The 27,207-nt window shown below is 41.1% G+C and overlaps 2 protein-coding genes and 1 long non-coding RNA gene across 7 annotated transcripts in view; 1 reads left to right on the top strand and 2 right to left on the bottom strand.

The window, feature by feature from the left end:
• Nucleotides 1–8,597, bottom strand: part of LOC128096438 (cytochrome b5 reductase 4) — a 69,106-nt gene extending 60,509 nt beyond the window's left edge. For 4 of the 5 annotated variants that reach the window (XR_008213648.1, XM_052716018.1, XM_052716034.1 and 1 more), the window contains exons 1-2: nucleotides 8,373–8,597; nucleotides 3,320–3,473 (exon numbers count right to left, since the gene is read on the bottom strand). Coding sequence is in view for 4 of the 5 variants with exons in the window: in XM_052716018.1 (XP_052571978.1) it covers nucleotides 3,320–3,473; nucleotides 8,373–8,447 (229 nt within the window). In the remaining variant the exon portion in view is untranslated. The remainder of the gene's footprint in view (nucleotides 1–3,319; nucleotides 3,474–8,372) is intronic. The other variant, XM_052716026.1, reaches the window with a different exon arrangement.
• Nucleotides 8,598–10,917: 2,320 nt separating this feature from the next.
• Ripply2 (ripply transcriptional repressor 2) lies at nucleotides 10,918–15,495 on the bottom strand. The gene is made up of 4 exons (XM_052716055.1): nucleotides 15,295–15,495; nucleotides 14,977–15,055; nucleotides 14,590–14,654; nucleotides 10,918–11,195 (listed from the first exon to the last, which is right to left on the bottom strand). The coding sequence occupies exons 1-4, from the start codon at nucleotides 15,381–15,383 to the stop codon at nucleotides 11,048–11,050; spliced, it is 381 nt and encodes a 126-aa protein (XP_052572015.1). The 5' UTR covers nucleotides 15,384–15,495; the 3' UTR covers nucleotides 10,918–11,047.
• Nucleotides 15,496–15,653: 158 nt separating this feature from the next.
• Nucleotides 15,654–24,530, top strand: LOC128096472 (uncharacterized). Its single transcript, XR_008213654.1, has 3 exons — nucleotides 15,654–21,409; nucleotides 22,660–23,061; nucleotides 23,495–24,530. It is a non-coding gene; the product is annotated as an uncharacterized LOC128096472 (long non-coding RNA).
• The last annotated feature ends 2,677 nt before the right edge of the window (nucleotides 24,531–27,207 follow it).

Here is a 27,207-nt window from a genome sequence, read left to right as displayed (position 1 = left end):
ATTTTAGATACCTGCTTGTATTCTAATGAGAAAAAGAAAGAGTGAAGATTTGAACGGTTGGGGAAGTAGGGAGTATCTGGGAGGAATTAGGGGAGAAGAAACTATAATTAATATGTTGTATGGAAAACAATCTATTTTCAATTAAAAAAAGATAAATTAAAACCAAGAGATATCATTCTTTAAAAGAAAAATGATCTCTTCATACTGTCAAGAATCAGGAATCCTTGTAAAAGGATACTGACTACACAATGGTATCATACTTTAAAAACATACAGAACATTCTCTCAGTAGCATTCTCCTTTTCTCCTCTGTGGACACAAAAGAACCATTCTGTTTTAATAGGTTTGCTTATTTTGGGCAATTCATATAAATGCAATCATACAAAAACATAGTCTTTTATGACTTCCTTTTTCCACTTAGCATATCTGCAAGGTTCATCTACACTGCTATAGGCCTAAGTAGGCCTAAGTAATTTTTGTTTTATGGCTAGGTAATATGCCATGTGGATAAATCACATCTGATTTATCCACTTATTATTACATGGGCATTTAGATTGTATTCATGTGTATGAATTGTATGCATATACATGGTTTCACTAATCTTAGACATACACCTCTAGGAGGAAATGTAATGGGTATACAGTATTAAACTTTGGGTCTTGAATGTCCCTTAAAGGTCTATGTTGAATTCTTGGGCACTGGCCCATGGTGCTACTGGCATGTAGTATATATATGTCCTTTCAGTAGGTTGGGCCTAGTGGAAGGAACTCAGCTCATTAAGTTAGACCCAACTCCTCCTGCCTTTCTACCTCTATGAGGTAAGTAATTTCTTCTGCTATGTACTCTCACCATCATGTAACACCTCGCCACAGGCCCCAAAGCCTCATAGTCAAATGACCATGGACTGAAACCTTTAAAAACATTGGCCAAAGAAAACTTTTTTTTTTTGGTTTTTGAGGCAGGGTTTCTCTGTGTAGCTTTGCGCCTTTCCTGGATCTCGCTCTGTAAACCAGGCTGGCCTTGAACTCACAGAGATCCACCTGCCTCTGCCTCCTGAGTGCTGGGATTAAAGGCGTGCGCCACCACTGCCCGGCGAAAACTTTTTTAAAAAGTTGTTTATCTCGGGTATTTTTTAGTGACAGAGTTATTCATACACAGTTTTCTACACTTGGTGATTTGAAGAATGGGGTGATTTGAAGACCAAAAAATCTAACAACACTCAGGGAGGTAAAGAAAACACATTAAAAACTAAATTTTCAAGTTCTAGATTATATTCACTCAATAAATGTATTTACTGTCTATATGTATGTACCAAGTATTATGCCAATTTTTTCCCCCTTTCAATGGCAATTTTGAATGTCTCAATTCACACAGCTTGGTTTTTAGTCGTATCTTAAACTCTCCAGAGACAGGAAAAGCCTTTACCAACCTTCAGAACCTGCATCAGGCCACACTACCTCAGATGACTGGATTCAGAACAGCACACACTCCACTGTAATCTCACACACAGATCTAGATTACAGTGCCTACAGATAGCACCATGTTAGACCCAAGTGACACGTAGGTCTACTCATCCATCTCCCAGATGAAGGTGCCACAGTGTCTCAGGCTAGGGAACCATGCATGTGAACCACAATGGCTCACCATATAGAATTAACAGTATCACCATACTTGGGGTCACATGTTACTGACTGGAATTTTTCATTTCCTCTTTCTTCTCTTCTATAAGTCATAAAGCCTCATAGTAGACACCACAGTCTCCAGAGGAAGCTCAAGAAAGACATTTCTGGTGGTCCAAGGTGAATTTTTTTTCCCAATAAAACTAAAATATTGTGTTTGTTTAAAATTCTTGTTTTTTTCATATATGTAGGATTTTCTAGAAGATACATAGACATGTAATATGAGACAGGAGGCAGTAACATGACAATATATATGAGCTGTCATCTATTAAACTATACATTATAGATATTTACCAAAATAGAAAATGATATATTTCTGTATTTTGCTTTTATAAAAGTTATTTTCATAAACATAGGTACTATTTACAACATACAGTGGGCTTATTACCTTTATTAAATTAATTTTAAATATGCCTTACTTTTCTTAATTTTAATTAATGGTAATTTTAGAGGTATCGTGCACAAAAAAGCTTTTAATAGTCTCAAGAATTGTTAAAAGATTAGGGGGATTTCAAGCCCCCAAAAAAGTCTGATACACTCAGGTAAGCAACAGTAAACATTCAAAACTAATTTTTGGTTTTAATATTCAAACAAATATTAAAGTTCTAGATTATATTCATTCAACAAATGTATTTAATGTTGATCATATATGTAGCAAGATATGCCATTATAGAACAGCATTTTCACTTACTTAAGATTTTTACCATTGTTGATTATGTTGGCCCTAAAACATGATAGGAAAAGATATGTTCATAAGGTAAAAACGTAGTGTAACTCACCATTTTTCAACTACAAAGATAGGCATGTCTCTAAGCCTTAGAGTCTATGGACTGTGACGACCTCGCCATCTTGTGTTCAATAAAGAAACTACACTACCACTTTCATAACTGTGTCTACAGATGTCTATTTTGTTCTAACAATTGCTGAATGGGATTAAAATCTACAACTCTCAACGAAAATTTTAATTCTATCCCTCAATTCTACTAATGTCTGTTAAGTCCTTTGAAGCTTTGCTACCAGACATTAACATGGTCTTCCTAATGAACTGATTCTTTGTGTATATGTGTGGTGTATGTAGCAGTTATCGTGGGTGTGTGCACATGTGTGTGGAAGCCAAAGGCTGACTTCAGCTGTTTCCTCATGCTCTGAGACAGTGTCCTCATTGAATCTAAAGCTTATCAACCTCTGGTCTCCACAGACACACACAGAACAGTGTTCTCACAAGCACGCATGTGCATAAGCAAGTGCATATACACATACAAATATGTGCGCATGCATACAACACATACACATGGTTTCCTTTAGATTTTTCAGAGACCTTTTTTCTAACAGTATTCAACCACAAGGCTCTGGGATGGGCAGTTATTCCACATACTGGGTGCCACTGAACATTTTAACTGCATCACCTTGGTGGTAAATTACTTGGCAGACATGTGCTTCCTTTCAAAAAGAATACAACTGAGGGAAGCTAAAGAAAGATTTCCATTCCAGAGTTCCCTGTCTTCTGCAAGGAAGAATACTGTCCAAAGTGAGAATGACATTATTTACAGTCCAGTGAAGCAATTGTGTTACCAAAGTCTGAATGTGCATTACGAATGGAAAGCCAGCAAGTTTCTGAAGCATTAAATAAATACCACTGACCTCTTATGCATATCCAACAGTCGTCTTTCTTGTTGTGGGTCTTAAGCTCTTCTTCAGTTACATCAATTAACCTGCCTTTCAGACCGGTTAAGTCCTTTCCACTTCTGGTCAGTCGAATCCAGTCCATAAGACTTCTACCTTGCTTTAAAGGTACCTAAGAGTGGAAAACAGAAATTACATCCAGTTTCAAGTTGGCTGTTCCCCTTTCCTCCTCCTTCGACTTGCTTTTGGGCTATGTAAGTCCTCTTATTCTTCTTTAAAAAGAAATCCTGGGAGGCTGAGGTGGAAACATGGCAAGTTTGAGGCCATCCTGGACTACACAGCAAGATCCCATCTCAAAAATATGAATGAATTAAAAGATAAAACTGAAGCCCAACAATTCTACAAACCCTCACCTTCTGTGTGAGAGGATGTCAAATTTGTTCTACTGCATTAGAAGTTTACTTTGCAGCTGCTCAGGCTGGTCACAAACTGGTAGCCATCAATCCCCCTGAGTACTGAGATTACAAAGGTAAGACACCACATCTGGCTCTTTCTTTCTATTTTTATTTTTTAATTTAATTTCCCTTTTATTTTCTTTGACTTTTTTAACCTTTTGGATAATTTAAATTGATTTTATTATTATTATTCTCTCATAATAGTATTATGGTATTCCAGACCCAGTACTGAATCTAAAATCAGAAAGCTGGAATGTCCAGGTCCTAGCTCTGTTAATAATTATGTTATTGTTGCCAATTTAACCCAAACTTTGTGACCTTAACAATCAAGAGATTTGACAGAAATACACCAATGATTGGCTAAAGTGGACCTTTTCTGAGTTATCAATATAAACAGAACATCAATGTTTTCTACAAACACACTGGTAAAGTTTATCAAGCATTGGAGTGGGGTATAGGGAGGGGAGGAAGTCGTAAGTAAATGTGTCATTGACATGAGCACAGAGCAGCAATGTCAAGGACCACAATGCCTCAGATACGGGCGAATTGGCAAAGCCACCTTCTAGTCTTCACTGTGAATGTTGACAGTGTATATAGAAACTACCAACCACAGCTTCCTCCTGTGAGATGAGCTCCCTACAGAGCTGCCTACCAAGATCAGATAACCCTGCCACAAAGATTGCCTGAAACCAAGGACAGCACCAAACACCTTACAGATACTTTTTTTTATTACTCCATACATTTTCTTTTTTCCTTCACAATGCATGGAAAGTTGTTTTCATTGTGGATATTAGTGACCTTAGCATGATTTTTTTTTTTTTTTACTAAGAACTCTCACATTTCTACTTACAGGAAGCACTTCATGGCTTTTTTTGGCACAGGAGAATTTCAAGTATTGCTACTCCAGCACTTGGGCCATTACTAAGTAAATTAATGGTGACTTGAAGTCAAGAATTTATTTTCAACTATCTATCCGGTAAAAAAAAAAAGATGGCTACCGAGTGACTAAGGGATGGGCAGTACATGCACTTTAGACACAGGACAAGATGACTCATACTGTTGACTGTGGGTAATAGAAAACACCGGGCATGGAATCACGAACTGGGGAAGGCTACTGTATTTATAGTGGCGCCCTTTGCAGAAAATGTCTACAAAACTCTGCCTACAGGATTTAGTAACAGAATGCTCTGAGTTCTGTTTTCTTTTACAAAATACATTTTCAAGGTTTTGAAGGACTGATCCGAATGTACTCCCCAAAAAAAAACACATGCAATAGACTCACTCTCCAAGGTGGGGCCCACTGGGAGGTGATTAGGTCCTGAGGGCTTATGTTAATTATGAATGGGTTTGAGGCTACACATTCTCTTGCATTCCTTATTGCCCTATGTTGCCTTGAACCATGTCCTAACAAAGCAAAAAGGCCCTGGCCAGATAGGAGCTTCTTTACCCTCCCCTTATAATAAACAAATCTGTCCTTTATCCATTATCCACTCTCAGGTCTTTGCTTACAATGACACAAAGTGTATCAACACAAAGGTACACCAGTATTTTAATTAGTTAAGGTAATTTTGTGGAAATTTCATGACACCTGTATTGAATAGGGCCACTCTTTACATCTGTCCAACTACCTCATTACAAAGTACCAGGAGAAAGGTACTGCAAAAGAATGCACACTCAAGGAAGCTTGTATAACTCCAGAGTCATCTCTGTTTTAAGCATTCATTTACCCCCAAAATAAATAGGTCAGTAGCTCTGGGGTATATCCTATCATCTCATTCTGATCATTGATGAAACTCTTCTGGTGTCTCAATTACAAACAAAGAATGAAGAGTAAGAAAAACAATTCCTATCCCAGAGAAAATCACTGGGCTCTCTCTCCATTCTGTAATCCCCAGGGCAGTTAATCTTTTGGAAAAGCAAAACAAATCATGGGTTGATATGGAACAATCTTTTTCTATACTAGGAATATGTATTACTCTCATGGGTTAATGAAGTTGACAGGCCGATAGCTGGGCAGGAAGTTAGGTGGGAAAGTCAAACTGAGAATGATGGGAAGGAAGGAGGAGTTGAGAGAGATGCCAGCCAGCTGCTGAACAAGCAGGACAAACAAGCACGATGTGTAGAAAATGAGGTAACAAGCCATGAGCCACGTGACTAGACATAGATAAGATATATGGGTTAATTTAAGTGTAAGAGTTAGCGAGTAACAAACATGAGCTACTGGCCGAGCATTTATAATTAATATAAGCCTCTGTGTGGTAATGTGGGAAGTGGCTGCTGGGTATTTGGGAGTTGCTTGTGGGACAGAAACTTCTGCCTACAATAGATCTCCCTTCTACAGAGGTTCCTTACAGTAATGTCTGCAAGTCCCTCAACTATTTGTCACACCCTTCATAACCTGGTCACAGTTTGCATTCTGTGTTTCAGCCCCAGCTCCTTTCTATCAAATGCTTTGGCCAAATGGGAACAGATTACCCCATTGGTATCAAGCACTTGCTCGCAGTATTTTCTCCAGTTTGACTCCAACCTGTTCTTGGTGACAACACCCTACTGAAGCACGAATTATAACTGTTTACTTATCTGTAGAGCCTGTAACAGAGACTAAGTCCCTCGAATCAGAGACCACACCTTCACCATCTTCACAACACCATAACACTGTATTAGTTACTTTTTGCTGCTGTGACTAAAATCAACTTAGGGAAGAAAGAGTTTATCTTGGCTTATGGTTCAAGAAAGGGAGTCCATAATGGCAAGGAAGGCATGGCAGCTGGCAGCCAGAGCAGGAAGCTGACTCACTATATATGTCACCTGCACACAGAAATGAATCAGAGAAAGCAAACTGGAACTGTGGTGCCATTATAAACCCCCAAAGCCTGCCCAAAGTGACACACTGTTTCCAACAAAGCCAAACCTCCTAAAGGTTCCATTATGTCCCCAAACAACACCAACAAGAGGGGACCACATGTTCAAATGTCTTAGTCTATGGAAGATATTGCTCAATCAACCATTACACGGTTTCTCAATCAATACTGATTTAGGAAATTGCTAGTAGAAATAAGAACAGCTATCACATAATGAATCCAATTCCATGGAAGATTCAAACTGGTAAGATGTGAACAGAAGGCTTATGGTAAGTAACATTTGCTGAGTGCTTGCCCATGCTGTGCCATGAATACTATCACTTAACCCTATGACTAAGGCAGTAACAAAAACTGGTACTTAGTGTCAACCCTAAATACACCTGAACAAAAAGTGAGTGAGATTAAGTGGTGCATCTTGGAAAGGAATCTCTCTCCTACTTCAAAGTCTATGGTTTAAACAATTGTATCAAACAACCTCTCCAGCCATGTTCCAGTTTTTCAAACTCCATCTGACTGTTTCATCCAGTTCCCACTCAGCTTCTCACAGGTTCAAGATTGTCTCGTTTCATAACAAAGAAATTAATCCAGTCTGAGGTTCCTATTAAATTACACAAAAAGCTTATTTTGTCCTGTTTTGGGACAACAAAACTCACTTTTGCTACCACAACTATGTAACTTCTTATCTTTGCTGAGAAGTTTTCTCCTTTAAATGACTGCTGAAAACTAACAGTTTGAATGGAGAAAGGCAGTAACTGATTTTCTCATTCTGCAAAGGTAGCCTTTGAATACACAGTCAAGCATTTAGCTTAAGGAGAGCAGCAGGAGGATGAGATACATGACTTGATGGCTGGTGAGCTGAAGCACACATGGCCATGAAGGAAATGTCATAATCACATCACAAGCCTACATGACTAATGTCAGACCTTTGTTAACCTATTTTTTTTTTTACCCGGAATGGAGATGGTAAAAGCCCCCACTCCATAGGATAACTATGAAGATTCAATGGACATAGGAAATATACTCAAGACATACATGGCCATCAGTCAGCACATAAAACACCTCAATACTATGTATGATCAAAGCTGGGTTCACAGACTTCTGAAAAATAAATAAAAATCTCAACTCATTTTCTGATCTAAAGTCAGAACTCCAGGTCTAAGTGGAGAAAAATAGAAACATTCAGTGAGGGTCCCAAAGTCATATAAAGTAAAACTTAACACAGAAATTGAGTGGCCCAAGAAGGTAGAAGTCCCAAAAGAAAACACCAAAATGTGGTAATTGTATAAGGAAGTACCAAGATAACATAAGCAAATAGCATTCGCCTGGCAGTGAACACAGGGCACAATTTTTATTGAATTTTGTAAATATATATCCGTGTTCCACCTGCTGCTAACAGTAACCATATTCAACAAATATTCAAGAGCATGGTATCAAATTCAAAGTCAGCCAGGAGTGTCCATGGAAGAGGCAGTGCTGGGACAACTGGCTATCACATGCACAGAGGAGTAGGACTTGGAGAGGTGGCGGTAAATCTGATGGGAGGTTTGCAGACCTTGCAGTGAAGTAGTCTCTCTGGCCGCTACTGTTCCGCCTTGTCCTTCTGACAGTAAAGAACAAAAGACCGGAGCGGACAGCTTGAGGGAGGGAAGCAACTCCGCCGGAAGCAGGGTCCCGGGTGGACCTACAGAGGCCAGCTTCAGCAGCACGAACAGACTCAGGGCGTTTGAGAAGGCGGACAACAGCGTCCCCGCTTACCTTGCTGCGCCCCTGGGAGGCGACGCGCTGCTGGGAGCCGGGGGCCGGGAAAGCCTGGGAAGGGACGTTCAGCATCCTGGGCCCGCGATCCGGGCCGCTTCCGGGCTCCGCCACTAGACAGGCTCGCCTGGCGGGACCCCAGCGGCCACCACCGCCCGCTCCGGCTCCGCGGCCGGGCAGAGGCCAAGCCCCCGACCCACTTCCGGGGTCGCCAAGGGTCAGGCGCGCCGTGACGTAGCACGCTCACGGCAGGCGGGGTGGGGGCGGAGTCAGAGGGAAGGAGCTCGCGACGGACGCGGGGGGGGGTGGAGGGCAGGGGGATGGCCTATGCTGTAGAGGCGCATGCTCAGTTAGTCTCTGGTCCCAAACTTCAGCACCACAGGGAAATGACAGCTTTCTGCTGAAAGATTAGTGGGTGAAGCTGTTCCTCAGCCCTGGTGCTGATCGAGTCCTTCTTGTAGATCCCTGCTCACCCAGAACATCAGCACCTCTCCCTTGATAAAAAACATCAGACTGCGTGAAATATGGAAGGAAATAGCACTATCAAAACTTTCAGATTGCTGAATATTTCTCTCCTGTAAAACACTAAGCTCTAGGGAAGAGGCTCTCACAACTTCACTAGCCAAGAAGCCAAATGCAAGAAGCCTCTGCTTGTGGGTTAAGAAGAAAACTTCACCTTTCTGCGTCCTCTGTCTGGAAAACGATTAAAAAACGATTCCAGCCGGGCGGTGGTGGCGCACGCCGTTAATCCCAGCACTTGGGAGGCAGAGCCAGGCGGATCTCTGTGAGTTCGAGGCCAGCCTGGGCTACCAAGTGAGTTCCAGGAAAGGCGCAAAGCTACACAGAGAAACCCTGTCTCGAAAAACCAAAAAAAAAAAAAAAAAAAAAAAAAACGATTCCAGTCTCCTACTCTAGACACACACTCACACATTCTTCCTCCTCCCATAAGTTTTCACCTTCCCTTAAATCTTCAAGAAGCTCACCCCTAAATGGAGTGATTTGGTTTTGGAGTCGTCCTTATACTTAATGGTTTGTGTGAGTTACTTTTAGTTTATTAAAGGAACATTTATCTAACTGCATGGGCTTGGGTTTCTGTAGAAATAAATGGCCATATCTAAACTACACTGCAGATATGATTACTAATAGGTATCAAACAAAAGACAGGGCACCTTATACTATCCTAATTTGTTAACAAAAGAAGCATCTAATGTTGTGGGTCTGGGTTGGTGACATCCTGGACCTTTTCTTGCATGTATCTGGGAGAATACACAGACCAAGCAAACATTTTCCCAAAGAACAGTTCTGAGTAACGCTATCCATTCTCTGCTGGGTACTAATTTTTCATGACTCTGGACACATTATTTATTTCAATTATGTAGTCTGCAGAGTTCCTGGCAGTCAAAATTGTGATAATATGTTTTAATATGATAAGATAAAGTCTGTAGATATGCTTAGCCATTCAAGCAAGAAGCATTTCTTAGCTGTGTAATTACCTCACATCTCCACCTTACCTATTTTTGTTCTGGAATATTTCAGGAAAATATTTTTGAGATATTGCAGGCAAGCATCCAGCTTGGGTTTTCCTGCCTCATCCTCACAAGTAGCTCAGATTACAAGTTAATAAAAATATGTTTACTTATAGTTGAACTGTTAATTTGATGATCACATATGAGCTAAAAGGACTTCATGATTATAGTTTATATGTTTATATTATATAAATATTATATATAGTTTATATTAACCATGCAAATTGCCCATTTTCTGTCTCATTAAATAATGGAGTAATTTTTCTTATGTGATGGCTATGTAAGATAAAGCAATCACTGAGAATTTATTTGGCTTCCCATAAGAAAATATTTATATGAGAATATTGTGATCAGGGAACTAGAAAAAAAAAGGAAAATTGATAATGTTGAAGTTCATGTCTGCCAAATCTTAGCTTTACCTAGGACAAGAAAAAATATTTTCATGTTCTAAACTTTTTTAGACTCCATAGAAATAATTCCAATTTAAACATTTTGTTTTAATCGTAGGAATCCCTCAACATGTACAGTAAGTGTTGAACACCAGATCAAGGACAACAGGAAAGTATTAGAGTGAAAGTCATACTATTCACTACTTAATTACAGTCCTTAAAAATCAAGGGACCTAAGATTGTTTTCTTTTCTCAATTATAGATTATTACTTAAAGCATTTTCACCATCAGCTAGCAAACATATACTAATATATGTGAGACTCAGAACATGATGCAATTTTCTTTACTATCTACCAAGATTACATTATCTATAGCTATAACATCCAATTGAGATCAATAGTAAACAGCAGACATTACAAGAGCCAGTCTTCAAAAAACAAACAAACAAACAAATACTATTGTCCTTTGGAAAATTATAACTAAAGATAAACTTGCAATTTAATGAAGAGACCAAAAGTATCCTTTGTGAACCCAGATATTTATAACATAATCAGAACATTTGTACATGATACCTATCTTCAATCCCAATCTTTAATTCTAGTGTAGGGACAAAGAAAAGCCAAAAAACTATACTGATTACAAACTATTTTTTTATTAATAATTTATATACAAATAAATTAGTTTAAAAAGTTTATGATACATGTATACACAAAATTCAAATCCTCCACAGTTCAAATGTTACAAGAAGTAACTAATTAGACTAATTTTCACAGGCCAGCCCCTCAACTTCATCTTCACTATCAGAATCTTCGTAAAACGAAATCGTAGCTTGAATTGGGAAATTTTTCAGAAGAGTTTCTGCTTCTTGATATAAGTAATCATAACACTTGGACTTGGGCCAGAACAGTCTGAAAGAAGCAGACAACACACCATCCTTACGTTTACACATTCAGGATCCTAATAGCCACTAAATGATCAATTTCCACAAGATCTCTATGCTTAACAATTTGTTTACACATTTTAGAGACAGCCTTGAGATGGAGAGTTTAAAACTGCTACTGTCACAGCTTTCACAGAGTCTGCTTGCCAAAGTACAAATAAATGGTTGATACTTTTACATCTTTATCCAAGCTATGGGTTAGATTTAAAGCTGTCTACAGCCTCTAACAGCAGAAGATCAATGCTTACCTTACTTCATGAGTTATGTATATGTTTTTTACAAAATGTAGAAGGTTAGACTTCCATTTTCTAAATTTCTTTAGAAGGCAAATACATCCCACCACTACGTCAAATACATGGGTGTGGGTGATAGCCAACTTCACAAGGAGGACAGAATGTTTGGACCCTGGATAGGCAGCAACCACCCACTGTCCAGAAGAAAACTCTAAATACAGCTCTTTGTTATAGATACAGCCAATACGCTTAATCAGAAATGTATAAGAACAGTAACTTTAAAAGCTTGTCTATGCCTCCACAATTTGCTAGGTGGAAAAGCTGCTTCAACACCAGTCTTTATTTCCAATCCATCTTCTCTCTTATCCCACTGACTCTGGGAACACTGTATCAATGTATTGAGAATTATATATGTTTTATACAATTATTTTGTAAATAAGCCTCGTTACCTCAGAATTTTAAAAATTGATCATTATTAATCTGGCCTGATGGTCTCTTTTATTTTTCATCCAAAGAAAAGAAATAGACAGGAATGAGCTGACAACTCTCATGAAGTCACTTTAGTGTAGGGCAAAGAACCCTATCTACATATAATTGAGTGTGTCTAACCAAGAAAAGATTATATTGTGTTCAATGTGCTCAATTTTAAAAGTTAGGCAACAGAGTTTACATATATTTTCTAGCATAACATATTAAGAGTTTATAAACCAGATGCTTAAACAAATAGCATTTATGCATTCAATAAGTGTGGTAGTGAGCTCTTGTACCAACATGATCCACCAATCAAAAGTGAATAAATCATGAACCCTACCCTCAAAGAATTGACCACTGAATAAAAAGTATACAGTGCACAGTATTAGTCAAGATAGAGATTAATAAAAATTAAATAAGAAAACAATTGATTTTTTTCAACAAAGAAAAGAATTGTTTACAATATACCAATATATGTTCTAATATGTAACTAAAATCACCAACCCCTGCCCCCATCACACTGTGGTCAGAATTTCTCTGTGGACAATTCTTCCAGGGATGGCACCCTTTTTTGAGTTCCCCCTGTTCTGATTTTTCTGTCACCTCTACAGCCCTCCCTTACTCCATGTACTAGGTGGAGGCTACTCTTCCCCTATGCCTTCTTTGAGAATAATCACCTTTTCCCTCTGCACTTCTTTAGGATGACCTCACCCCTTTCATGAGTTCCCCAGCCTTTCATACTCATACACCTCACACCTGTGCTTGCAGAGTTTCAGGCTGGCTCCTGACATGCATGTGACGCTCTCCCTAATTGCTCTGCTTGGATGCCCTAAAGCTCTTGCAATTCAACAACTGAAAAATCAGACTCATTCCCTCATTCCCCACATCTGCATCGTCATAGAACAGCACTCACCTGGTCAGCAGCCACAAATTTGGGAGGCATTCTGGCTGTTCAGCTGTTCTTCACTTACCTTCCCAGTGCATTATAAAGCCCAGCTTTGTCACCTAAATACTTCCTACATCTCCACTAAGCCCCACTTTCACTTCTGATGGCTTAGAAAGGCTCTCCTTCATTTCTTACTTGTAACTCCTTCCAGTTTCCCTTTGGGAGCTTGAAGTCTTTATTCCAGTCCCCTACTGATTTTCCTTAAACGTCAATCTGATGACATCATTCTTCTGGCTAAAATCGATAACCACTGACCCCTTCGACAGTGCAAAGTCCATGGGTCTGGACACAGCTCTGTATGGACATGTAGAGGCTCTGGCCTTTACTACCTGGCTGCCACCACTGCAGCGACACACCCCCAAATCCCTGGTCTTTGGAGCTCAGCAGGAGCCATGCTGTCCCAAGATCCTGTCTCTCTTTTTCAATGTCATTTCATTTGAACCAAACGTTCCTTTATCTAACTCTTGGTGACTCAGCACAGTAACCATAACTAATGTATAATGCACCCTCTGTGAGCTTTCCCCAACCCTTCAACAATTACGTATTTAGTGCCCTGAACTCATTTCAAAAGTGGCCCAAGTAAGGCTGGAGGGATGGCTTAGTGGTTAAGAACACTGAGTGTTCTTCCAGAGGACCTGGGTTCGGGTCCCAGCACCCACACAGCAACTTAGAACCATCTGTAACTCCAGTTCCAGGGGATCTTACTCTCTCTACTGACCTCTGTGGGCACCAGGCATGTACATGGTTCACACACATACACACAGGCAAAATGATCAGACAGATAAAAATAAAAATTTAAAAAATAATCTGACCACAGTAAACTCTATTCTGACAGTTGTCACTTGCTTCCCCCTGTGACCCTCAATTACTTTTAGCATATGTAGGCAATCAAGACTACTGTACACCACATATAAACACATAGTCATAGGCCAGGCTTTCTTAGACACAGGCACACCAGCCTTCTTTTAACAGTCCTGAGGCCACATAATTATAAACATTTAGTCTCAAATAAAAGCTAAAAAGCTACAAAGAATCTTATAGAATGGTTGACTTCCTGTGGAAAAAATTAAACAAAAAAAACAGTCAAAACAAAAATAGTAAACAGCTGGACCAGCCTTGGGTCACCTTTGACCCCGCTCAGCCTAGTCATTGGTAATCTGCTCAATGTTCCTGTCATTGCCAGCTTCTCTTAAGTGTCCAGCTTGATCTGGACCAAACCTGTTAACTGTCCACCCCATTTTTCCTTTTGGTTTGGAAGAAAATAATGCATACACTCTGCACTCTGTGAAGTCAGTTTCACACTGTCCTTTCAGAATTAAAAATAATGAAATAAAATGAAAATTCAAAACAACTTTTCTGGCACAGGATATCTCCCCTCTTATAAGCCTCCTTCAGGACAGGTAAGCACCCTGCCACTGAAATACGTCCCCCACTCCACCCATCCGCTTTCCTAATCAGTCTGTTTTCTCTCTTGTAGCCAGTTCTCTTAGCATTTACTCACCATGGACCAACTGACAGTCCTTTTATGTGATAAATCCTGTATTTTCCCATCCCCTGAGTAACAGAATCCTCCTCAGAATGGGAACACAGAGAAACTGCCAATTTTCCAAGACAGAGAAACTACAGAGGCAGCTATCCAACTGGGAGGTATGCTGATGTCCCCATCTCCTTAGGGCTGGAGTTGAAGACCTTCAGTAAGGCCTGTGACTCACCTGACAGGGTGTCGGTATTGAGAAAGCTTCCCTGAGGCTTCAGTCACTTCAGGGCCACTGGGCAACTAGGAAGGAAAGGAGTAATCGCAGTGACCATGCATCTCTTTGTAGAAATTGAGAAGGTGTGTGCCACCCAGTGCCTCTGGCTCAGGTAGGGACTGTGACCCTGCGCCTCTCTGCAAACCAGCTCTTCAGCTGCAGCTAGCTGCATCATTGCAGAGAATTTCCCAGCCTGCCTTCATACCCATAGGGTCTGGGGCAGGCACACTGTTAAGTGACAGATTGGGAGCACAGGTCACTTAGGGCCTTAGTCCCCAGGCCTGGGTTGGGGATGGGGAATGGGGATGCTCTGCAGCCTGAATCTCTGCAGACCACGTTGTCACTCACAGTCTCTGCAGCATGGGGCTCCGCCCGCTCCTCTTTCTCGCCTGGGGTTCGAAGCCAAGGTCTCCAGAAGCCCTCGGACCTGCAGGATGGCAAGCGCAAGTCGCGCGTAAAAAAAAAAACGTGAGCCCGACCACCGGACACAACTAGGACGCAGCACGGACACTGGGCACGGGCAAGGGCGGCGGGCACAGGGCGAGGGCTGGGGTGGAGGGTGCGTGGGGATGAGCCAGGGCCAGGCGGTCCTCTGGCTCCTCGGGCAGCGGCGGGCACGGGGCGAGGGTGGAGAGTGCGCGGGGACGGATCCGAGCTGATAGGTACCCGGGCTGCGCTGGCGGCGGGTGGAGGCTGCGCGGGGATGGGCACGCTGGGCTGTGCGCGCGCTCGGCGCTCTCCGCAGCGGTGTCCATGGCAGCGCGACCGCTTCGGTGTGGCAGCCGGGCTTTATCTAGTCCCCACGGCCGGCTGCGCTTGCAGACCTTCGCACCCGGGCTGCCCCCCGCTCCACATAAACAAAACGGCAGCGCGTGAAGGCACCGCGGGCCGTGCGCTGGTGTGAACGCGTGCACATCCCAAATGGCCCGGGAACCCGCTGCAAGAGCGAGTGTTAATAGCCCCCCTGACACACGGCCTGGGAGAAAAACAGCATGTGCCGGAGCAGCCAATTTCCATGTGAAGAGGTTAGGAGGGGATAGAATTAAGCGATTCTACACGTTTTGTGTATTTCTGCAAAAATGCCGAGGGCTGGTAATTGCCTGACTCTTGGCTTAGCTCTTTGGCCTTCAGCAAGTGCAGCTGGCTCTGCAGCAGCCTGGGTTCTAAAGGGGGATATGGAGTAAGGAGAAAAAAACAATAGCCTTTATCTTTTCCCTCTGGAACAACAGACAGACAGACAGACACAGACACACACACACACACACACACACACACACACACACACACACACACACACAAACCCCAAGTGTCTCTGTGTGTAGAAATATGGATCAATAATAAATGTACTGTTTTTTTTTTTTTTTAAAAAAAAAACTGTGTTAGTTCTGTCCAAAATCTGCCTGTTATTTGAAGGGGACAGACACACTTCGGCAACAAGAGATAAATTGTGAAAATCTGATTGTTACAGCCAAGGGAAGCAGAGTTCGTTGTCACGTGGTCTCAGTGCCTTCCCACATCCTCACGACTCTCTCCAGACTGCTGTCATCTCTCTCCAGTAAGCCCTGAGTGATCATCTCTACACCTCTGCCTTCGCTTGGTATTTTATCAGTAGATAGTTAGACAATCCTTCTGTAGTTTGGGGAAGATACAGCTGATAAGCTCTTGGGAGGTTATGATATGAGACAAATTATTTATTCTTCTTGTACTAGTTCTTGGGCGTTACTCCTCCTTTACCTGTAGAGGTTCATTAATCCTGGCTTTTAAAAAGTTCTGTTTCAAAGTAGAGATGACATGTAAACGTTATAATTTCTTTCCAAAACATTTTAAATACTGGAATTGAACTTCCTCAAACACTGCAGACTAAAACCTTGATGTAAGCTATAGTACGGCTTCTATTCACTTGGCTACTTCATAAGAAAAGAACCAGTTTAATTCTTATCTAGGAGACAGCAATGACATAACTGTAGTACCACTTCTATTCACTTGGTTACTTCATAAGAAAAGAACTAGTTTAATTCTTACCTGGGAGGCCACAATGACGTAACTGCCAGGGGGAAGAGATCTGGTTTCTTTAGATAATCCATCAGTGACGATAGAAGCCCACTGCTTGACTCAACAGCTTAGAGTAACAAAAATGATTGTTGTATGTCTGGCACACAGTAAGCCCTTTCTTGGCAGATGATAAAAACGATTAAAAAATATTATGGCCTGCTGGCAAGATGGCCCAGCAGGTTAAGATGCTTGCGGCCAGGTCTGACCGCTTGAGTTTGACCTCCAGAGCCTGCAAAGTAGAAGGAAAAAACTGATTCCCACAAATTGTCCTCTGACCACACACAGCAGTGGCATGAGAACACACTACTTCCACACCCAAGCGCGCACACACACATATACATATACGTGCACAGATACACACCACACATATATACACATAGACACACACACACATACACACACTACATAAATAAATGTAATACAAATATTATGACCTTACAGACATGACCTATTTGATGAAGGGACCTATTCAAGTCAAATAAATATCTTTGGTGCACCTGCAATGTACTAAATATGATATTTTTTAATACAATGACTTAAATGTTCTCTCCTTACTCAGGAAGATTGTAATCTATGGTCATGATGGTGGCTGCCAAACCAATGACTTTTTTAAAGAAGATATTTAATTTCTGAAGAACATTTTACATTTACAAATGAAGGTCTGGAGGACTTAGTTTATTTTTTAGGTACAATTAGGAAAGCCTGCTTAGAGCTAATGAAACCTAAGTTGGGATTTCTAGAAGGATCAGTTGAAGAATGTTATTGTCTGTGAGTATGGTAACCGGGTAAGAGGGGAAGAGACTGCTGACACAGAGATGTGGCTAAAGAGACAGGGCAGTCGTGGGTCATTGAGAATCTAATACGCCATGCTCAGACACTTTGACTTTGTTCTGTAAGTACTGGTGGAAGACTGACGATCAGCAGGAGAGTGGAATGGTGGGTGGTGCTGGCTCAGGCAGACAAGACCACAGCAGACTCAGAGCAAAAGAGATACTTCCATGTTTTGGTTTTTTTAAATGACCCAGAGAGGGAAAACAAAATAATGAATTTGATACTGGTTCTTCAATCCGTCAGGATAGAATGGTCAATATGTTAGTAAGAAGTAATTCCAAAGTTTCACAAGCTTAACGTAGAGGTGGGGTGGGGCTAAATTTCTCAGTCATCCTGCATACACCCTGTTTTGTCTACTGGAAGACTGGCTTTTAAGCTTCTTGGCTCTTGGAGGCAAGTTGATGAAGCTTGGTATCTTCAGACTGTTGCCAGCTATTTTAACAGGGAGACACAAGTAAAATTGTGTGCCGAAAGTGATACACATTGCCCCCAAAACACTTCACTCTCCTAAAGTAGTGAGATGACACATTGATCTCACAGGAGAAGGGAAATACATTTTCACCATATTCCTTCAAAGAGGAGAAACAGAAATAACCAGCATATAGAGACCATCTCTCCCTGATGCTGCTGAATAGATATGCAGTTCACTGTCCTTCCTGTGTGCAAAACACAGTTACACTAAGGACAAGAACTCAGGTGGATCTGGTGGCTTCTGAGAAGTCCTGACGAGTATAGATGAAGATACTCAGGGAGCAACCAGAGATTTGAGTACTGGGGTACAGCAGAGAACTTAAGACTAAAGACTTAAATGTGGGAACATCAACAAAGGGTGATCAACAATAGGAATTGATTGGTTTTCTGAGGAAATGTTGTAGCTTGTGAGAGCAAACCAAGGCCAGAGCTCTGGAGGTGACATTTCTTAAATGAGCCAGCATACAACAAAGCACTGAAGAGGACTGGGGGCAATAAAAGTAAGTCAAGGTTCCGGTGACATTGGAAGATGAAGTAAAAGACTTCCAACAAGGAAGAAAAAAGCCAACAAAATGATGACAGGTGTTGGTTTGATTGGAGTCTATATGGCTTTAGAAAACATTGCTTGAATGCATAGGGGCAGAAGTTTTTTCCTGCAAGTTGGTTTATAGATTCAGGCTAAAGAAATGAAGAGTGTTGAGGGCACCCTCTTGAGAAGAAAAGAGTGAAGGGGAATGCAGATCAGGAGAGGAGGATCCTCAAGAGAGAAGGTACTGAGTGATGGCTATGGTCCTCAAGGAGGAAGGAAGAAATGAGGTCAGTAACTCTGGGAGAAGAACCTCATGAGGTTGGAAATTAGTGTTTGGTAGCCATCAAATACCTGAGAAGTTGACAATCAAGGTGAATCAATCTGGCATGGAGAAGGAGGGAGAGAGTGTGGTAATGGCATATGATATAGAAATGTAGGCTATAGATATGATAGGATGAAAGGGTAGATTATTAAATCTGCTTTTAAAGAGCAGCAACTTGTTTAAAATGTTTTATATTGCTATGGATTTTAGTTTATTGGTACAAATTTAAAGCTAATTATGTTATATTGTATGTATATTTCTACTCTTGTTTTAAGTATTTTGTTTGTGCAGCTCATTTGAAATTGTAATGTATAGTTGAGAAATACAGATTAATAATTAGTCATCTATGATAATCAAACTTATAGTCATGTTAGTTAAGTTTTCTAGGTATACATAGATATATTTCAATTAGGTAGTCAATCTTCAAACACTTCAAAGACCTACAGAATATGGCATTTAAAATGTTTTAAAAACTTAGGCTTTCCTGGACAATGAGACATGTTTGCTCCTGGCAATACTGATTTACTTAAAAAAAAAAAAAGATGGGCGTCAAAGATACTCCATATGGAGTTTATCTTCTTCTTGGCAAAATAGCCATTTTGGCAAGAAACTGTTATTGCCTGGACTGCTTGACAAAATGTTGTATCAACTGGACATGCAGGACCCCTGGGAAAATGACCACTAAATTTGTCAAAACAAGGCAAGATGGTCCTTCAGGTTCCTGCTTCGCAGAGGAGACTGCAAAATATTCTACAGGACACAGAGAGAAGCAACTGAGAGATTCTAGGCCTATAGGTGAAGAATGATGCCCCAATGTTGCAGAGAAACTTTGAGTGACTGTCCAGGTAGTCAGCCTTCTCCATCATTCTAGATTTTTGGAAGTTGCTTACAATGCATTTCCTGTTTACTTAGGTAATATTATATCCTTCTGGGATCTTTGATGTAGTTGAAGACTAAATAATTACAGTTATAATTTTCCTTTGTTATGATACAAGATAAATTAGATATGAAACTTTAGACTCACAAATAAAGGATAGATGATAAAATACTTTCCTTAATTTTACCAAATGTAAATGGACTAGATATTGTAATTGTAATTCCTGCTTGATAACTGTTCTATTATATGTAATTTTACTATGTTAAAATTAAAACCTTCTTTTTGATTAGATAGAAAAGGGGAAGTGCTGTGGGATGTTGTTCTGTGTGCTGTAAATATGTGTTGCTCTGATTGGTTGATAAATAAAACACTGATTGGCCAGTATCCGGGCAGGAAGTATAGGTGGGGTGAGCAGAAGAAGAGAATGCTGGGAAGAGGAAGAGCAGAATCAGGAGTTGCCAGCCAGACACAGAGGAAACAAGATGACAAGGCAGAACTGAGAAAAGGTACCATGCCACATGGCTAAACATAAATAAAAATTATGGATTAATTTAAGTGTAAGAGCTAGTCAGTAATAAGCCTGAGCAAATGGCTGAGCAGTTATAAATAATATTAAGCCTCTGTATGATTACTTTATAAGCAGCTGAGGGACCATGTGGCTGGGTGGGACACAGAAAAACTTCCAACTACAGGCATACATAAACCTGAGAACAGTACATCCCCAGAAGGAAAAGAGAGAGCCAGTTAATAAAAATATAGCAAGAGTAATGCTTGGCCAAGTTCATGTTAAACTGAGAAGTAAAAATACAGATTACTAGAACTACAAAAATCCTAAATCTTTCATTTCTACACTGATTTTTATTAAACCATCTATTTGCATGGGGCTTGAAGCTAAGTCCCCCATGGGGAAATACTATTTTTCTTTTTATTTATTGTTTTTTCCTTTTTTTCTGCACAGCTTATCATTTTCATCAAAGATAGGCTCACATAGATAAATCACAAAGGGGAGTGTTAATTTTAAGCTGTTCCAGAGGACAAGAACACTTGTATACTTTTCAGGAACATCATATTTATTATTTTAGAATGGATGCACATACGCCTTAAGCTTGATTCAGCATGAGGATATAAAGTCTTATCAAATAGCTAGACAAAGGGCTGCTGAGACGCGCAGGTAAGGGCTGAGTTCAGTGACTTCAATCCCTGAGACTCCCATGGTGGAAGTAGAGAACCCACTTCTGCAACTAAGTTATCCTCTGACCTCCACCAACGTGCACATATATGCATGCATGTACATGCACACACACACACACATACACAATTAATTAAAATGTAATAAAGTTTCAAATATATTATAAAAATGCAGATTTATAACCATCTGTAGTCTAACATGCACATGTTACAGTTTAGGTTTTAGAATTTCATGTTGAGCACCACCAGTACATTTGCAGTACATGCTCTCCATAACATATTAAACATGCTCTTCCAAACACACCCACAAGCTAGAGACCAACCTCCATAATCTACTAGGACTGAAATATTAAAAACTTCATTTATTCAAGCGTTTATTAAACACCCACTATGGAGGTGTTTCTTAACTTTCTTAACTGTACAGTCCTCATAAAACATTGAAGAAGAAATGAGTACAGACTGCCCTCTGATGACTGGTGCAGCTGGCATCATCTGGAACATTGAAGAAGAGGTGAGTATGGACTGCCCTCTGATGACTGGTGCAGCTGGCATCATCTGGAGGCACATGGTGGCAACAGCAGCAATGAGTCACGGCAATGCCCCATTCCTTCAGACACATCTGTTTGCTGCTCCATTTCTTTCTTTCTTTTTTTTTTTAAAATTCTTTGTGTCTTTCATATCACGCCTCCCGATCCCACCCATTTCCCTCCCCCTAAATAAAACAAAATAAAATTTAAGAGAATAAAGGGGGAAAAAAGGAAGAAGGGGAATATCTCGTCGTGGAAGCTGCAGTGTGACACAGTGAGTCATGCAGTAAACCCCTTTATTTTTACATGCAGCCATTTATTGCAAAGAAGCATCGGTCTGGTTCAAGGCCCCTGGTCTCTGCTACACCACTGATGCTGGGGCCTCACTAGAACTCTTCTTTAGCACCCCCTTGGTGACCTGTGTCCTGGAGATCCTGCAGCCCTGGGTCAACAGGACACCCCCCCACCTTGCTCCCCATACTCTAGCAGATCACAGATGGGGTAGATGTTGAAATGAGCCAACACATAACCCTGGTCCTGGGTCTGGGTAATTGCAGGGTTGGTAAGCCTGCCCTCCACCCCTCTACCCCCTCAACCCCCAACCTCCCACCCCCAACCCCTCCACCCCACCCCCATTGTCTTTGCCACCAGGGTGAGCCCTCCAGCATTGCTCTGGCTAGTTCACCCCATGCAGCAATGAACAAGGGGCGGGGCCAGTTCTCCGGGGCTTTCATATCATCAGGAGCAGTTTGTCACCTCCACCAACAGGGTCATCTCTACTGTGCTGCCCAGGCAAGCTGCAGGGCCTGGTGGGCAGGGACAGCTCTCTAGCTTGTATGACCTCAGGACCAGCTCTCCTAACTGCCTCAGGTGTTGATGGGGGAGGGGAACATCTCTCCCCTGCCCTTGCCATCATAAGACAGATGAGTAGTGGAGACAGCTCTTACATGCTCCATTTGTAAGTGGGGATTAAGTCATACCCTGTGAGGTCATCCTGTCCCTTAGGAAATGTGCCACATCAGGCCACATTCAAAGTGGGTGGTTAGTTCAAATTCCTACAATTTAGGCTCCACTCATGAACAAAAAAAAAAAAATAATCATGACTGCCATACTTCAGGAAGCTACATTTTCACAAACATCCAAGCCACCAAGCTTTATATTCTACCAGAGAGAAATTATGAATTTACATATGTGTGCTTAACATGTTTTCTTGTTTGTTTCTTTATTATTGCAGGACTAACATGAGAAAGAAAGGGAGTTTATCCCAGAGGTGAAGTGCTAGGGGATGGTCCCCAAGGAGGGAGCCAGGAAGACAGCAAGACCATACTTTGAACAGGATGAGCATCAATAGTGTCAGGAATACACAAACAAAAAGCTAAAATCAGAATTTGAACTAATCATCCACTTTGAATGTGGCCTGCTGTGGCACACTTCCCCAGGGACAGGATGACCTCACAGGGTATGACTTGATCCCCACTTACAAATGGAGCTGCAAACAGATGTGTGAAGGAATGGGGCATTGCTGTGACTCACTGCCACTTCGCCACCATGTGCCTCCAGATGATGCCAGCTTCACCAGTCATCAGAGGGCAGTTTGTACTCATCTCTTCTTCATGGTCTTGTGAAGACTGTACAGGTAAGGAAGACTGTACACCTGTCTAAGAAACCAGACTTTTTGTTTAAACACTGTACACATAAGATATGTGCCTTGCCAGGCAAATTATTCATTCCTATCTGAATACCAATTGAGTAAAATATATTAACATTTTTGGTTTCTGTTTTAATTACCTAATTATGTTTTCCTGGAAAATGTAAAAAATTGAATACAAACCCCTAAACCTAATGGGTATAAGAGGTCTCTCTCTGGGGGATAACTGAGATGTTGTGAAATTGAACTGTGACAGGTACACAGTTCTGCGAATTAATTTAGTGTTGTTAACTTGTATAGTTATATAATTTAGTTATATGCAAAATGATAAGCAGATATTAAAGGATGGTCTCTTTCTTGGTTTCTCTCAGGTTGGGCCTGATGATGAACTAAATAATCAACCCTGTTTTAAATGTTGCAGATTTGCCAGTTTTTAAAAATATGCGACTTGGAAGCTGGTGAGATAGCTCAGCGGTTAGAACACTTGCTGCTTTTCCAGAGGACCTGAGTTCCAGTTCCCAGCACCCACAACTAGTGGCTCACAATCACCTATATCTCCAGCTCCAGAGAAACTGATGCCCTTTTCTGACCTCTTCAGCCACCCAAGTGTACACACAAATATACACAAGAATAAATGCTAAAATAACCCATTTTTAAAAGATCAGGGTTTACACTTGTATCTTTGTTAGAGAACATGGTTGTGATACCTATGATGACATTGGTATTTGTTTCAAAGTATAGCCTGTGTCTGTGCTGGTCTCCAGGCAGGTCTCGGTTCCTTTACTGCAGCAATTGTCTGGAAGCTCTACATGAATTGCCTAGTCCGTCGAGGTAATAGAGCAAGTCCTTCAAATCTGAGGGTATTGGGTCTGCAGCAATGACCTTGGTCGGACCTGAGTGGCTCATTATTCACTGTCAAGTCCTGTCAGTCAAGTCTCAGTTATTGCTGGCTTGCCAGCCTAGGACCTCACACCAAGGCTATCCTCATGGAAGAAACATTTATATCAGTCTGGAGGTTGCATTAAAGAGCAAACAGTAAGCCCAAGTGATGTGAATTTCTTGTTAGGTTGTGAGGGGGTTAGACACATGAACATGCTCAAAACTCACTTGTCCAACCTAAACATCCCTCTTTTTCCCCACTTTATAGATGAAATGAAACTTTGGTGATCAGCATTTTATGGCAATAACATTTCATTTGAGATAATTGATTTGATGAAGATCTTTTTCAGTTGGAGGACCATATTCTTCATCTAAGATGGCATTTAGAAACTTGGAGCGCTGGAGAATGTTCCCAGGTTTAAGATGAAGATAACAGTTGTGACAAAAAAAAACTGACTTAGAACTGAGCAGAGCTAGTGTGTGTTGTTTTAAAGCAAGAAGGTGCTCACAGATGGCTCAGAGAGAGACTTAGCAAGTCTGTGCTAATCACACTCATGCATGGGAATGCCTCCACTGAAAACAGCCACACTTCCCTGGGCTCTTACGATGTGTGAGCAGGGCGGGGGTGGGGTGGGGAGGGGTGTTTGTCTTACTCAGTTAATAACTACAAGAATAAGTAATATTTGAAGGCACGGAATAGCTAATGCTTCATACTATAGTTACAGCTGACTGTGTATTATTAAAACCATGAAGACAAAGAGACTGTTAATGAGCAGTGGTTATAATCCTAAGTTCATGAAGATAAAAACAAATTTCAGAAGTTCAGTTTTGAACAGATAAATAACTGTGGGTTCTTGAAGGCTCTACTTCTAGATATTTTTTCAACTTCTCTGTTAGTCTCAAACAGATTAATTTTTCATACATGATAAATTATTTAGAATAAAACACAGTGCAAGAAAAATCTACCCACAGACCTAAAAAGAAACTGGTCTTTTCCACTATAAAACTACATTTTATTTTATTTTTTTTGCAATTCTAATACTTTCTATTAAATTTATACTAACAATGTAAACTTAAAACTCAATACCACTAAGTATCATTAACCAAAATACCATAGATGGTAGGAAATTTTTATTTATTTATTCTTTTAAAATAATTTTAAATTCATTTTACATATCAGCCACAGATCCCCCTCTCATCCCTCCTCCCGCTCCCCTCCACCTTTCTCCCCCAACTCACCTCTCATTCCCTGCTCCAACAGGGTAAGTCCTCCCATGGGGGGGTCAGCTAAGCCTGGTTCATTCAGTTGAGGCAGGACCAAGCCCCTCCCCACTTCATCAAGGGTGAGCAAGGTGTCCAACCACAAGTAATGGGATCCAGAAAGCCAGCTCATGCACCAGGGATAGATCCTAATCACATTGCCAGGGGCCCCTCAAACAGACCAAGCTACACATCTCTCTCCCATATGCAGAGGGTCTAGTCCCGTCCCATGCAGGTCCCAAGGTGCCAGTCTAAAGTTCGTGAGCTCCTTTGAGCTTGGTTCAGTTGTCTCTGTAGATTTCCCCATCATAATCTTGATGCTTCCCCTCACCCCCCCACACCCCCACACCCCACTCCCCCACCCCCCCACCCCTGCTCATGTGACCCCTCTTCCCTCTCTTCGACTGAACTCCTGGAGCTCAGCCTGGTGCTTGGTTGTGGATCTCTGCATTTGCTTCCATCAGTTACTGGAGAAAGGCTCTATGATGACTGTTAGGGTATTCACGATTCTGATTACCAGGGTAGGCTAGTTCAGCCCCCCTCACCACTTGTTGCTAGCAGTCTAACCTGGGGTCATCCTTGTGGATTCCTGGGAATTTGCCTAGCACCAGGTTTCTCAGGTAGGAAATTTTTATCTTAAAGTTTGCTTCCAGTACACGACATAAGATGTTTCAATGAGAGACCATGCAGAAAAGTAGACTCAGTTACCAAATATTGATCAGGCATGATGAGTGGTAAGTATGGAATGTACAGCACAGAAGACCAGCTTGCCTTCCAGTCCTTACATGCCTCTAGGGAGAAGATGGGAAGTACACAAATGCACACAGGCCATCAGCAAGAGATCTACAGACAAAAGTAGACAGATTGGGTATGAACTCACCAGAGGAGGCCTCTTCTGTATAGGGTAGTCAGGGAAGGTCCCTCCGGGGGATTTTAAGTTGAGACCTGAAGGAAACTGACAAAGGGCCATTTCCTAAATAATGTATACATTATTGCAACTATAGCAAAAACCATCATAGAAAATACATTCCTTTTCTGGTTGGCTCATATTAGTTGATGAGACAGATGGTGTGTGGGCTGTTTCAGAAAAAAAAAAAACAAGGCTGTATTGGATAATATATCTCTGCAGTTGTTTCTGACTTTTATTAGGGACCTAAACGTGAGAATTATTTGGGTTATAGAATAAAATTTGTATTTCTTAAATGAATAAATGACTCCTAGTTTTCAGCTGAAAGAATTACATTTAAAAGATGGGATTGTGCATTTTTAATTTTTTTATTATTTTATTTTTATTTATTTTTACTTTTTTTTTTTTTTTTTGGTTTTTCGAGACAGGGTTTCTCTGTGTAGCTCTGCGCCTTTCCTGGGACTCACTTGGTAGCCCAGGCTGGCCTCGAACTCACAGAGATCCGCCTGGCTCTGCCTCCCGAGTGCTGGGATTAAAGGCGTGCGTCACCACCGCCCGGCTATTTTTACTTTTATCTTACTTTTATTATTTCTTTCTTAGTTTACTTGTAGGGGGACACTACAAGAGCAAGGGGTGGGTATGGAGGGACTGGGAAATAAGTGGGGTTGGGATGCATGGTGTGAAATTCCCGAAGAATCTATAAAAAATTATGTTAATAAAAAAGATCATTAAAAAAATGGGATGTGTCAGCAGTGACAAGTACATGATGATTGTAGTAAGTAAACAAAAGTGTGGTAGTGTGAGGCTGAATGGAACCGTGTTTTATTGTTGAATAGCATATGTTAGGGGTGAATTGTCTATGAGCATTTAAGAAACATGACTGCAAACTGTAATGCTCTGAGCCATGCTTTGGGTTCTCAGTGACTACCGAATCACAGGCAGCTCTGATCTTGGTAACACTTAGGATTGTGCCCAATGTTTTGTGGTACTGTTAGTCACTGCAACGAGGCACCTCATTTGTGGCAACAGCGGAATAAGATCTTATCGGTCAATCATCCAGTCGCCATTTTCCCCGACACTCTTGCTAA

The sequence above is a fragment of the Peromyscus californicus genome, unplaced genomic scaffold, assembly GCF_007827085.1.
Source record: "Peromyscus californicus insignis strain IS unplaced genomic scaffold, ASM782708v3 Scaffold_11__1_contigs__length_118956290, whole genome shotgun sequence".
Taxonomy (NCBI): domain Eukaryota; kingdom Metazoa; phylum Chordata; class Mammalia; order Rodentia; family Cricetidae; genus Peromyscus; species Peromyscus californicus.
The sequence above is the reverse complement of the archived record's forward strand: the minus strand, read 5'-3'. Positions and strand labels throughout refer to the sequence as shown.